Genomic DNA, 14,220 nt, shown 5'->3' on the forward strand with positions numbered 1-14,220 from the left:
GAATTGTGTGAACAAGGTTGGGATGGCTTGGAAGTGGGATAGGAGAAGCAATATTAAGAGTCCAGACAGTCCAGACAGGAAGAACATTGTGAGTAAAGGAATGGAGGCATGAAACAGCATCATGTACTTTGGGAAGTGGGTATAGTACCAGCAACTAGGATGCCAAGTAAGGGGAGGTGGTATGAGGAGGCGTTTCAGGGGATAGGCTTATGAGATGAGGATTATCCGATTCTAGCTTTCTGAAAACACTGCTAATAAGGAATTACACAGTGTAATAAATATTAACATAGAAAGAAAGAAAAGTCACGAAAAAGAGAAAAGAGACAATGGTTCTGAATGAAAGCAGCTTTGGAAGCCAGGACCAGCCAGGCTTGGGCCATCTCATAGGAGATTTGCTCCTATTCCTCAGCTACAATTTGTGTTTCCAATTTAACCATTTTTATTTGCTAGTCCCATTCCTGTGTTGGGTCTGGATATTCACAGAAGAAGAAAAAGAAAAAAGTGGGTGAATGTAGAGGATGCGGAAGGAGGTTATAAAATAAATATTTGAGTCAGTAGATCTTCATTTCGATATCTAACCAACATCCCAACGTCAACATATCCAACCTCAACTCCTAAACTCCCCCTAAAACTCTGTGCCACAGGGAGCCTCCCCCATCTCAGGTGATGGCAACTCCAACCTTCCAGTTACTGAGGTCTCAGGTCTTGGATCCCATCCTTCACTCATCTCTATCACACTCCATATCCAGTCCATTAGGATATTCTGTTGGATCTACCTTCAGAAGAGCCTCCAAATCTTATCATTTCTCCCAATCTCCAGCTGAATTCACATCATCTCTCATTTTGATTACTGCAAACCTTCCAACAAGTCTCCCTGCTTTGACTCTTGAACTCCTACAACCAAATCTCCTCACTAGAGGGACCCTTTAGAAATGTAAGTCAAAGTGTGGGCTGGGCATAGTGGCTCATGCCTGTAATCCCGGCACTTTAGGAGGCCGAGGTGGGCAGATCACAAGGTCAAGAGTTCAAGACCAGCCTGGCCAATATGGTGGAATCCCATCTCTACTAAAAATACAGGCCAAGTGCAGTGGCTCACACCTGTAATCCCAGCACTTTAGGAGGCCATGGTGGGTGGATCATGAGATCAGGAGATGGAGACCATCCTGGCCAATATGGAGAAATCCCATCTCTACTAAAAAATACAAAAAAAAATTAGCTGGGTGTGGTGGTGGGCGCCTGTAATCCCGGCTACTAGGGAGGTTGAGGCAGGAGAATCACTTGAACCCGGGAGGCGGAGGATGCAGTGAGCCGAGATCGTGCCATTGCACGCTGGCCTGGGCAACAAGAGGAAAACTCCATCTCAAAAAAAAAAAAAAAAAAAAAAAAAAAAAAAAAGTAAGTCAAAGTGAAAGAAGCCAATCTGAAAAGGCTGTATGATTTCAACCATATCACATTCTGGAAAAGTCAAAATTATGAAGACAGTTAAAAAAAAAATAGTGAATGCTAGGCATCTGGTGGGGGGAGATGAATAAGCGGAGCACAGAGGATTTTTAGGACAGCAAAACTATTCTGTATGATACTATAATACATGCGGACGCATGCCATTATACCCTTGTCCAAACCCATTGAACGTACCACTCCGAGAGCAAACCCTAATGTAAACTGTGGTGGGAATGATGTGTCGGCGTAGGTTCATCAGGTAGATGAGGGTGTTGATATGGGGGAAGCTATCCATGGGAGGGGGCAGGCTTTATATGGGAGATCTCTGTGCCTTTCTCTCAGTTTTGCTGTGAACCTTAAACTGCTTTAAAAGATAAAGTCTATTTAAAAAAAAAAAAAAAGGAAGCCAAACGATATAATCCAGAGCCCTGCACAACTCCCTTTTTCACTAGATGAAAAGTCAAAGTTTTTAACGAGTAGCATTAGGAGTTTTGCTCTGGCTATTTCCTGTCTGAAACATTTTTTCCACAGTAATCTACTTAGCTAATTCTTTTGCATCCTCAAGTCTTTGCTAAAGTTTCACCTCTTGGTGAGAGAGACCCTATCTGCCCTAGTTAGTATTGTAAACCACTACCTGCACCCCCATGCACTCCTGATCCTCCTTATCCTACTTTACTTTTTTCCAAGTCCTTCTTACTTACATAGGGTATTTATTATGTACTGTATTTATTATCCTGATAGTTTAATCTCTTGTCTCCTTCTGCTAGGTTGTAAATTCCAAAATGGATTATTTGGTTTGCTGATGTACCTGTTTAGAACCATTAAATGCTGAATGGATGAAGGAATGAGTATCTGACTGAAAGCTCCATCTTCCATTACTCACATTTCCCATTCTTAATGTATCTCAGAAGCTAATATTGAGAAATTGAGGGATGAGTTCCATGCATCTTAATTCAGGTACTGATTGAAAAAGAAAAACCAAAATCTCCCTAGGGCATGATGACTCTGGAGAAGGGAGGGACACCTTGTGAGCTATTTGTCTAAGGAAGAGAGGAATTACAAGCTAAAATATTAGTTAACCACTAATATTTTAACATTTCAATGCACTTTCTTGCTGTCTGGAAGTTTTAAATGCCTATGTAGTTAAATTTATTTGCTTTTCCCCTCTATTCATTTTGTGTTTCTGCATTCTTTAAGGACACTTTCCTACCAAGGTTGTAATCAAGCAAAACGTCTAAATATGAATCAAATCAAATCTTCTATACTTCTTCTAATGTTCATCCAATTTAGGTTGTGTGTGTGCTATTTAAAAATTTGTGTCTGGTCTTTAATCCCTTTGGAATTTAAGCTTGTGATTTGTGAGAAATAGGGTGCTAACATCATTTTCACAAATACAGGTCACCCCAGACCATATACTAAATAGTCCGCCTTTCCTCATTGATTTGAAATGTCACCTTATCACACAGTCTGTTTTTAATTCTTTATTCCTTTGATTCATTTATTTATTGTGACATCAATACCAAACTATTTTTAATTATGACATTAAGTTATATTTTGATTTTCTGGTGGTAATCTCTGATTTCAGCATTACAATTTACTATTCATTTATTACTGATTTTAGCTTAATTCAGTCATCCATACATTCATATGATAAATATTTTTGAGTATTTATATGTTATGCACCGAACATAAAAATATTGTTGACTAGGCCAGGCGCGGTGGCTCACGACTGTAATCCCAGCACTTTGGGAGGCCGAGGCAGGCCAATCACGAGGTCAAGAGATCGAGACCATCCTGGCCAACATGGTGAAACCCCGTCTCTACTAAAAATACAAAAATTAGGCACATGCCTGTAATCCCAGCTACTCGGGAGGCTGAGGCAGGAGAATCGCTTGAACCCGGGAGGCTGAGACTGCAGTGAGCTGAGATTGTACCACTGCACTCCAGCCTGGTGACAAAGCGAGACTCCGTCTCAAAAAAAAAAAAAAAAAATTCTTGCTGACTGGACTCAACTGTTTAAGTGTAAATTCAGTGAATTGGGGCCTAGACTCTACTTTTTTAACTAATGTCTTTTTGGAGGGAGGAAAGGGAATGGTAACATTTATTTTCCTTAAATATTGCTGATGAATCCATAAACAAGAAAGATCAGCCTTGCTAACTTTTTCTGAAGCAATACATCTAAATATGAATCAGAGGCTGGGGCTCTAATGGAAAGCCTAAAAATGTGGACAAGGGCTGGGGAATGAGAAAAGCAGAATGCTATATAATATCCTAAAAGCCATTATTATTTCAATTTATTTCCTGTCTTTAGTCTGACAATTAGGTGGCAAATGATTTTTCACATAAAAATTAGGGCAAGGTCTTTCCTCTTCCTCTATTAAACATCCTTTGAGGGTTACACACAAAGTCCTGCTCAGTGAACCATCACAACATCCTAGGAAGATCCTGTGTATATGTGCTCACAAGTACATTGAATTGCATGTTCCTACTCCTTCAGATTAGCCTTCTGCAAAGTTAACTCATTTAATCTCCAAAGAATACGGTCATTATTGAGCAAAAGAGGATGAGGATCAGCTGAAAATTGCAATCAGGGAGAAGGTTCAGGTTTATTCCATAAAGATAGAAATGACACCAGAAACTCTACCACCTTTGCCCGGGCCAGAAAAATTGAACTTATTTCCAAAGACTCTTAAACTGTGGGTTCTTTAAAATTTTAATGCTTACCACCCCCACCCCACACACATATACAATAATTACAGGAGTTATTGACATCTGTTTGTGCATGATAAGAACTATAGTAATATTCAAATATAATTTATTTGAGTACAAGAGTGGACCCCTATCCAACAAGTATTTGTTAAGCATCTACTATGTTGGGGATAGAACAGTGAACCAGACACAATTCCTTCCCTCAGTCAAGGAACTGCCCCTTCCCAATCAAGTGCCTTCTATCAATGTCCAAGACAGGTAAGTAAGCATTCTTGTAACTAAACTGTGGGATGACAGAACTCTTGTTTACTCGTAATTATTGACATCCAAGGAAATCTTAGCCTACTCTAAAGCTGATTATACATTTCATAATTCCTGCTCTACACAGTCTCCTTCTCTCTTTAAACATCAAGTCTAATGTGATTAGCCAAGTTGCATGACCTAACTTACTGGTTTAATGCTATTTTACACCCCCTTCTTCATTACTGAAGTTAAAAGGCTTAGTCTTAAAGTCAAACTAGACATTACTGGATGGTCCCTATGATTAAAAACCCACCTAGGCTGGGCATGGTGGCTCATGCCTATAATCTCAGCACAATGGGAGGCCGAGGTGGGCGGATCACTTGAGGTCAGGAGTTGGATACCAGCCTGACCAACATGGTGAAACCCCATCTCTACTACAAATACAAAAAAATTAGCCGGGCGTGGTGGTACGCACCTGTAATTCCAGCTACTCTGGAAGCTGAGGCAGGAGAATCACTTGAACCCAGGAGGTGGAGGTTGCAGTGAGCCGAGATTGAGCCACTGCACTCCAGACTGGGTGACAGAGCAAGACTCTGTCTCCAAAAAACCAAACCAAACCAAACCAAAACAAACAAAAAAATACTCCACCTTATTAACTAGTTCTTTAATTCACCAAAACTCTTCAAAGAGCACAGGCTTCTCTTGCACAGGAAGAAAGCGGTTGGTTCCATTTGAGGCTGTCTTATAGAGCTATTTTCCAGGAGACGTCATGTGGGACAAGTCCCAGGGTAAGCATGGGCTGCCTGAGGTTGAGTTTGGGATCACAAAATACATATGGAATAAGCTAGGACTTCAAGGTCTGAGATCACTGAAAAAGACCAAGAAAATACCTGGGTCCTGGAACATACTGGATACATACCATCTCCCAAAGATCAATAAGACTTAAAGCTCTAGAAAGACAAAAAATGGGTATTCAGTTTTAAAACTCAGAAAGTACAAAAAGAAGCAACAGCACTGGCCTTTGAAGAACATATCCTCCAACAGTTGTTCTTAACCTGTTTTCATGTTCACTATTATGATAAACTATTTTTGAAACCCAGAGTGGAGATTCAAAATAAGAAATTATTTTCCTTCCTTAAGTAGTTTATCTGGTCTAGAAGTAATCCCTAAAAGAGGAAGAGACCTGTTCATTAACTCTCATAACTACTCCAGAGCTCCATATCAGAATTTTAGAACAGAAACTTCAAAAGTGAAATGGAGAAGCAAAAATTATTACCCAGCTTTAGTTCTCAATCTGGCTCACATCTCCAACTGTGCAGATTACTGTTAATGAAACTGCGATTCAGCACTAGTCTATACTGAGTGCTGCTCCAAAGGCACAGGGTAAATATTGCTGACAATACTTCTAAGTGCTCTAATGAGTAGAGGTCAAGAGACGAATAATTCCTTAACTGAGCATGATGCTTAATCTGGTAATCACTTATAGGAAATGTGGGTAATTTCTCTCGGGAGAATAAGCCCTGTTACTCATAAGGCGCCCTACTGGGCAGTGCTCAAGAGAATAGGCACTACAGAACTCTTCATTTAGGTCTGGCACACGTCCACATCCTCTAGATGACCTCCCTCCTCCTCCCCTTTTCCCCACAAAAGTAATGAAATAATGGCTGATGGCATGATGTAAGCAGCATCATACTGGAAGGTGTAACCTGGGCTTTGGAGTTAGATCTAGGTTTGAATTCTGGTATATTCTACTACGTAGCTGAGAACACTCATTTCATTACAGTGTTGTTATTACTAGAGACAGGGTCTCACTCTGCCACCCAAGCTGCAGTGCAGTGGCATGATCTCGGCTCAACCTCCCAGGCTCAAGTAATCCTCCCCCCTCAGCACCCCTGAGTAGCTGGGACTACAGGCATGCGCCACCATCCCTGGCTAATCTTTGTGTATATGTGTGTGTGTGTATATATTTATACACATATATGTACATATATGTGTGTGTATATATACACATATATGTACATATGTGTGTGTGTATATATACACACATATATGTATTTTTTTTTTTTAGTAGAGACAGAGTTTCACCATATTGGCCAGGCTGGTCGCCAACTCCTGAGCTCAAGCGATCTGCCAGCCTTGGCCTCTCAAAGTGCTGGGATTAAGGTGTGTGCCACTGCGCCTGGCCTCATCACAGTGTTCTGCTTTTATCTGCTCCTGAAAGCTGGGGTGTGCTGTAGTAAACTTAGAAACAGGAAATCCAGAACAGCCATTTTCTCCTGCTGATCATACTCCCTGCCAGTTTTCTACTACCTGGCCCACTGATCGCCTTGCCAGATGCCTTCCCAGCTGTAATAAGCCCTGTTTCCCAGGACTCAGTCATAGCCATAACCAATGTTTTCCCCAGAAATGGCTCTTACAAAGTCTCAGGAAAGCTCAAGTTAGACAACAACCTTTTTTTTTCTTTTTCTTTTTTTTTTTTTTTTTTGAGACGGAGTCTCGCTCTGTCTCCCTGGCTGGAGTGCAGTGGCGCGATCTCGGCTCACTACAAGCTCCGCCTCCCGGGTTCCCGCCATTCTCCTGCCTCAGCCTCCCGAGTAGCTGGGACTACAGGCGCCCGCAACCGCGCCCAGCTAATTTTTTGTATTTTTAGTAGAGACGGGGTTTCACCGTGGTCTCGATCTCCTGATCTTGTGATCCGCCCGCCTCGGCCTCCCAAAGTGCTGGAATTACAGGCTTGAGCCACCACGCCCGGCCCAACAACCTTTTTTTTTTTTCAAGAGACAGGGTCTCACTCTTGTAATCCAGGCGGGAGTGCAGTGGCACAATCACAGCTCATTACCGCCTCAGCCTCCAGAGTATCCGAGACTACAAGCACACACCACCGTGCCCACTTATTTTTTTGTAGAGATGGGGATCTGACTTTGTTGCCCAGACTGGTCTTAAACTCCTGGCTTCAAGTGATCCTTCTGCCTTGGCCTCCCAAAGTGCTGGAATTACAGGCGTGAGCCACCGTGCCCAGCCTAGACCACAACCCTTATTCAGCTGGTCTGCCCCGGGGAGCCTTCATTTAACAGAGCCAGCATTGTCCTCTCCATACACTTAGGTTTGTGTTTGCTACTCGGTTTTTATACTAATCACCTTTCACATCCATTTATATGCAAAGTTAATAGAAATAAAGGATGCAATCTGTTATCAATAATAGTTCATAATAATCATTTAGGCACTTGTAGAATGAAAACTACTAAGGTTTCTAGGACTAAGAGAAGAAATACTAAAGTGATACACTTAGTACCACCAAAGCCACTACATTTTTTGAGGTGTAAATTTCACAAGGTCTGCATAATTCAGATGACAAATTAAGGCTCAAATTTTAAGGATGAAGAGCTATTTCATTGATCTCACATGGCTCACTAGGCAACAGATTCCCATTTAAAAGGAATAATTGAGTTTAATGGGATGCTAACTATAAGGGGCTGAGTAGGATTAAGGGAAAGCAAGTCAAGATAGCCAGTCAGCAGTGCCAGTAGAAATTTCTGTAACGATGAAATGTTCTACATCTACATTGTCTAATACAGTAGCCAAAGCCACACGTAGTTATTAAGCACTTAAAATGTGGTTAATGTGACTAGGCCACTGAATTTATTAATTTGTTTAAATAGTCACATGTTGCTAATAGCTACATTGGACAGTACAGTTCAGGTCTAACAAAGAGCCATCACAACTCCTAGGCCCAAAGAGGTGAAGTAAAGGAACAATTACTGAAACCTGGGGTGATGCAGAATTAGAACTCGATCTTACAGGAAAGGATTACATGACAGGAGCTGTAGCCTTTGACAGAAGAATGCTGCCACTGCCAACTTGCAAACCAGCAGGGGAGGAATTGTGAATAAATCTCAACTCACTCTTCTTGCCCCCATTCCCCTCTGGTGCCTCTGATTGGTGGAATTCAATCAAAAAGTCAAGAGAGCTCCTTGATATAGTCCATAAAGGTCAGCCTCTTGGAGCACAGAACAGTGAAAGGTGGAGAGTATACCTGGAACAAAACATTATTATGAATTGAGGCATCAAACATTTGCTTTATTGGCACTTATAAATCTAAATAAATATGGAACCAATAGCAAAACATTTAAAAAGTATGTTGTTAAAGAAAGTCCTACAAGTGTTTCCTGTTGTTAAAACTATTCAAGTTTTCTGTTGCAATAAACAGGACAATGTTTTAATCAAACTGTGACTGTGTTCATTTCAGGTTTCCTACATGAAGAATTAGGTCAATACTATGCTCCTTCAACTATATTCAACCAAGGATCTGCATGAAACTTTTTCTAAGGTACCATCTCAAATCACAAGGCCTGGGATTGGGACATTTTTTTACTTTACTAAAGACCACTGTAACTCAATAAATAAACTTAGATTAGAAAATTAGAGGAAGACCAATGCTACTCTCGGACTGCATGGCCACTGTCTTCAGCTGTTTTCTGTAATGATTGTTTGTAGGTATTTTACCAACCTTTTTCACTTTTAGCACTGAATAGTGCTAAGGGGAAAAAAGGATGGGGAAGGAAGGAGTGGCAATATCTATAGCTACGGGGTCCTATAGCTACAGGGTCGTCCTATTTGTGGAAAACTTTATTGTCTACTTTAGTGGGTCCTGAATATGAGTCCAGTCCTTCCTGCCCAGCACTTAAGGAAGAAAGGTCTAATGTGACTGTATGGGGGTTGAAGTAGGTACCAAAGGAAAAGCAGTTCCCACCACCTCCAAGAAGCAGGAGCTGTTGCTCTTCAGGAAGAAGGATACTCGTATGGTTGTGTAACATTAATGGCCATGGCACATAGGTTGTGTCAATCTGATACTCAGAGCTCAATCCTGTAGTCAAATTGATAACAGTCACTCCAGGAAATGTGGAGGAATGAATCCAGACCCCTCCAACCAGTAACAGCTTTCCATTGAGCACATGAGCTGTGTGGGAGTACCTTGGGGTAATGGGAGGCTGGATATCTATTGACTCCCAGAGGAATCCACAAGAGGTTGGTCTCAGAAAGAGCACAGAGTTCAATGGCTCCTCAGAAGCCCCAAGACCTCCAGCAATAAGGGCTCCCCCTTGCCAAGTGCAGGCACTGTGAGAATGCCGGGCTTCAGGCACTTCTCCCTCCACTGGGATCCTGACCCAAGCCATTGTCTCTACATGTAGGAAATGCCAGTCACTTAGTACAGGTTCCACCACACTTCGACCCCCATACACAAACAAATATTCCTGATTCTGATAGGACACTTCTGTTGTTGAATGCCGCCAACAAGACAAAGTGGAATCGTCCTTTCGGCCGGCCTTTGTTATTGTCACTTTCAGGTCCTGAGTGTTATTATCCTCACTATTACAAAAATGAAGCTGGAGAACCCCCAAGGCTGGACTTACTGGGGACAGTCTCCCTCCCAGAACCAGAACCCGACTCTCTGAGAATCTTGTCATGGTGTGATAAAGGCGTCCATCCCATTGAACTCCAGTCCCACAACCGCCTATTTGGCTGCCTTTCCATTCGGAGTCACCATCTCTTGAGAGCAAGTGAAACTGGCTCACTCGGCAGTGCCGCCCCTCCTGCTCTCCAAATCCTCCTGCACTGAGAATTACGTCCGGGCTCAAGAGGACAGAGGCGTGGCCGTATCTCTTCAGGGTTGGGACCTGGCCCTCGCTACTGACTACACTGGCAGGGAATACCCCTGAAGGCGAAGCAGGATTCAGGCGAGGAAATGCCTCTGAAGATGGAGACACTAGGGTGTGGGAGAGGGTGTCTCCCCTAGAAGCTGCCAGAATGAAATAATGGGCGCACTTCAGATGCCACTCCTCAAATTCGTCAAAGGGTTCAATATTTTCCACCCGCCGGCGCTCTTCTGCGGGGAGAAAGCAGCGATAGAATTCATTCATGTCCACAGCACCACAGGCAGTCCAGCCAGCTTGAAGGAAGCGGCGCCGCTGCGCCTCCACGTCAGGAAAGCGCTCCAGGCCATGCAGGGGGGAGTTTAGCTGCCGAAAATGTTGCAGCATGAACTGGCCAAAGGCGTCTTGAGGCCTCATCTGCTCATAGACCACGAAAAGGGCATTAGGAAAACGCTGCGCTGCCCAGGCGATGAGGGCCGCGGCACTCTCCGTCTCGAGGTAGGTCAGCACCGCCTCGGCCAGGAGCAGAGTGGGTGAGGCTGCGTCGAGCCCCGCTGCGTCCAGGGCCTCGTCCACTCGCTGGAGCTGCCGCAGGTCCAGGCCCAGGATGCAGTAGTCTGCGCTCTCAAAGCACAGCGCTGATGCGGGCTCCCCACGCTGGAAAGGCCCGGTTAACGCGCACAGCTCTGGCGTCTCTCCAATCCTCTCTGCTTTGCGCCGCGCCACGTCCGGGAAATCCACCTCCCAGACTGCAGCCCGGGCCAGGCGGCCCGCAGTTTTCAAGCGAAAATAGAGCGAGTCGAAGCCGGCGCCTAAAGACAAGATCTGCGCGCGACGCGCAGCATGGGTCGCGCCAGTCTGTTCCAAGAAAGCTCGCACGCAGTGCCTTACGGCGCGTGCGCGGATGTAGTAGCCTCGGTGAATGAGAGGTGCGCGGCGCGCCGCGCCCGGAACCAGCAACGCGGCAAAGGGGTCCTGCACGTACCCGCGCGCGGCCAGGGAACGCTTGCTGAGGGCGCTGCTGTCGTTGGTGCTCTGTACCGCGCCTGCCCGACGTTCGCGGCTCCGGGGGCCCATAGCCAGAAAAGATCAGGAATGGCAGTCTGTCACGGTTGTGAGCCTCCCCTTGGTTAGCATAGTACACCCCTCATGCACCTCGGTAGGGAGAAAAATCACCCATGCTCTTGGACTTCCCCTTCCGCCGGCACTTGCGCGTCACTTCCGGGAAGAGCGCATCTCGCCAACCAGAATTGAGGAGGGTGTAGCCAGTGCCAAGTTAGCTTGCTGCTGACCTTTGATTGTCCTGAGTTCCGTTTGCCTCAGAATACGTCCCGCTACCGCTGTAATATGTGTGTTAGAGAAGGCGGGTTGTCACGTTTCTACAAGCCTTTCAGTCAGAAGGGAAACCTTGCCTAATTCCTCGTAGTTGAGAAATCTCTAAGAGGTGAGTCTGTGGGGACTGACGACCTGGCTTCCTTGGACCGCTGAGGAAGGATCTGGTAGGAGCTAAGAAGGGTCGGCACCACGGACCGTCTGTGGGCAAGGATTAGTTAGCTTCCTTGGGTGCTAATAGTTGCTGATTTGTTTAATGCTCTCACAGTTGCAAAAGAGAACCCATTTAAATCTGAAGTCACTAAGGCCAGGGTGCAAACTGAAGAAACCGACCTTTACAAATAATCTATAGACACTTAACAAGAAAATGTCTCCCCACAGATATTAGACTGTTGATTCCCTGTCCTGTGTTAGACCGACAGTGAATAAGCCACTCAGCCTGTCTTTCTCATCACACCCCCTTCCACTTGGAGAATTCTGTGGATTTTAAAGTAGTGTTGAATATGTCCCCAGAAAGGGGAGTCACTGAAGAGAGGTAATTGTTCCCTGTGATATGTTCTGAGCTTTGTTTTTAAGGAGTAAATCCAGGTTGGACTTCAAAATAATCATAAAGTTTCTAAATTGGGTGTCTGGGAGTCATCCATAGGAAACCACTTCAGAGACATTTAGGAAATTTATCATGTGTTCACTAGGGTTTGGTGACTGACTGGCTGAAATAGAAAAGGAAATCAGATAACTTTATGGTTAACTACAGGTGGTACTGCATAATGGTTAAGAGCATGAGTTTTGGAGTCCAGCAGATTTGGATACTGGAGTCAAGAAAAAGTTTCATATTTTCCAATGTTTTCTTGTGGAATAAAATGAAGTAAGAAAGAAAAGGTTTGGATCAGGATAAAGATTTGGTAATTGAAAAGTAGCATTTGGATTTAGTGTTGAAAGACTCATTAATGACCTTAGGGAGAGCAGTTTCTGTGAAGCAATGAGGGCAGAATCCATGTTTCAGTGACTAGGAGTTAAGTTAAAGGAGGTATCCGGTCTAAATTATTGTACTTTCGAGGAGCTTAACTCAGAAGGAAAAAAGGGTCAGGGCAGTGGCTAAAGAAGAATGTGGATAAAAGAGTCTTTTGTTCTGTTTTCAGGTGGAAGCAAGTACTGCACATGCATGTTGGTCCTGTGAGGGAAATCAGCCAGTGGAGAGGGAGAGGTTGAAGGAACAGAAAAAGGAGAAGATAACTCACTGGTAGTAACTTGGAATTGATAGAAATGGGATCCTGGGCATGTATTAGTTGTGGGGATAGAAGAATGAATCCTTTGTCTGTGACTCCTGACGGGGTTAAAAAAAATATATATAGATAGATAATCATAAGCTCAGGTGTGAGGTAACGCAGAGAGAAAAAGAAGGAATTTACACCTGACGCCTTCTGTTTTCTCTGTAAAGTTGGTGGCAGAGTTGTCGGTTTAGTGTAAGGTGGTTAGATCGGATGAAACATTTGAGGAGTTTGAGAATTGCTTCTGCAGGGATTAGAAGAAGGGCTCACCTATGCCTGCTGGATCATTGGATCCTCACCCCTAAAATGAGATTAAGTACTACTTTGTGAGGTATCTCAGGGTTGCTTAAGGGGCAAATAGAAAAAAAAAAGTTGAAGGACTTTGAAAAATACATAGCACTATAGAAACAAATTTATTTAATGACAAGTTCCTAAAATTTAGATGTTATGTCAAAAATACTGCTTGTTTTGCAAAGACCAGATCAAGAAAAGTAATTCAAGAAGAAACAGAATGGAGCAAAATTTGTGATTTGGATGCCTTATAATTTACAGCTGAGGGGGGGAGGCATTTAAATCTCAATTTATTCTTATATAAAATGGGGATAATAATACCTCATGGGTTGTTGTGAGGATTTAAACAAAATAACTATCTAAGATACCACAGTGCCTGGCTCATGGTAAGTGCATAATAAACAGTAACAAATATTTTTACTATTCTGAGTTCCCTTTTGGGGGAGTAGGTGGGAGTGTGAAAAAAGTTCCCTGGGAGACAGGATACTTGCTTCTGGCCCTGCTCTAATATTGATGAAGTATTACTAATGTGGATCTTATCCCAGTGTTTGTTGCCTTCTGTCCCAGACCAAAACCAGTCCAGAAAGGTTGGATTTGACATGGCATGCTATTGTTGGTAGCAGTGTTTTAGGCAAGGAACAAAAAATTTTTTTAATGTGTGAAGATATAATTGCTTAGTTGCTTTTTAATTTCCATCGGTTAACTTTGTAGCCAGTGGGTCAGTAATTTTACTCACAGCTAGTTGGAGGTCAGTCTGGAGGATGGTTTGAATGGGGCCCAAATTAAGGTCAGGATCCTGGAGTAAAACTGAAAATCTGGCCCGGCGGAGTGGCTCACTCCTGTAATCCCAGCTCAGGCGGGTGGATCACTTGAGCCCAGGAGTTTGAGACCAGCCTGGGCAACATGGTGAGATCTCATCTCTACAAAAAATTTTTTATATAAAATTAGCCGGGCATTGTGGTACCTGCCTGTGGTCCCTGCTACAAAGGAGGCGGAAATGGGAGGATCGCTTGAGTCTGGAAGCTTGAGACTGCAGCCAGCTGTGATCATGACACTGCACTGCAGTCTGGGCAACAAAGTACGATCCTGTCTGAAAAAAAAAAGTATGTTTTTCTATTTTAATTAGGTCATTTATGTTTTTCAGTGGAGATATTAAGTGCCATTGATTAAACAGTCCATCTTTTTCATTTTTTACCATTTATTAAATACTTACTATGGCATTACTTTGAAATGCCATGTTTATCTCATACTAAGTAGGCCTTTCTGTGGATTTCTATGGCTATGTT

General features: G+C 43.4%; 1 protein-coding gene across 1 annotated transcript; it reads right to left on the reverse strand.

The window, feature by feature from the left end:
• Positions 1 to 8,706: 8,706 nt before the first annotated feature.
• On the reverse strand, positions 8,707 to 11,320 carry LCMT2 (leucine carboxyl methyltransferase 2). Its single transcript, XM_011941138.1, has one exon. The coding sequence runs from the start codon at positions 11,118 to 11,120 to the stop codon at positions 9,003 to 9,005; it is 2,118 nt and encodes a 705-aa protein (XP_011796528.1). The 5' UTR covers positions 11,121 to 11,320; the 3' UTR covers positions 8,707 to 9,002.
• Positions 11,321 to 14,220: the final 2,900 nt, after the last annotated feature.

The sequence above is a fragment of the Colobus angolensis genome, unplaced genomic scaffold (assembly GCF_000951035.1).
Source record: "Colobus angolensis palliatus isolate OR3802 unplaced genomic scaffold, Cang.pa_1.0 Scaffold199, whole genome shotgun sequence".
Lineage (NCBI taxonomy): Eukaryota > Metazoa > Chordata > Mammalia > Primates > Cercopithecidae > Colobus > Colobus angolensis.

Bases quoted from the DNA above. Each gene is read 5' to 3' on its own strand.
- LCMT2 (XM_011941138.1), bottom strand. From the start codon at position 11,120: ATGGGCCCCCGGAGCCGCGAACGTCGGGCAGGCGCGGTACAGAGCACC.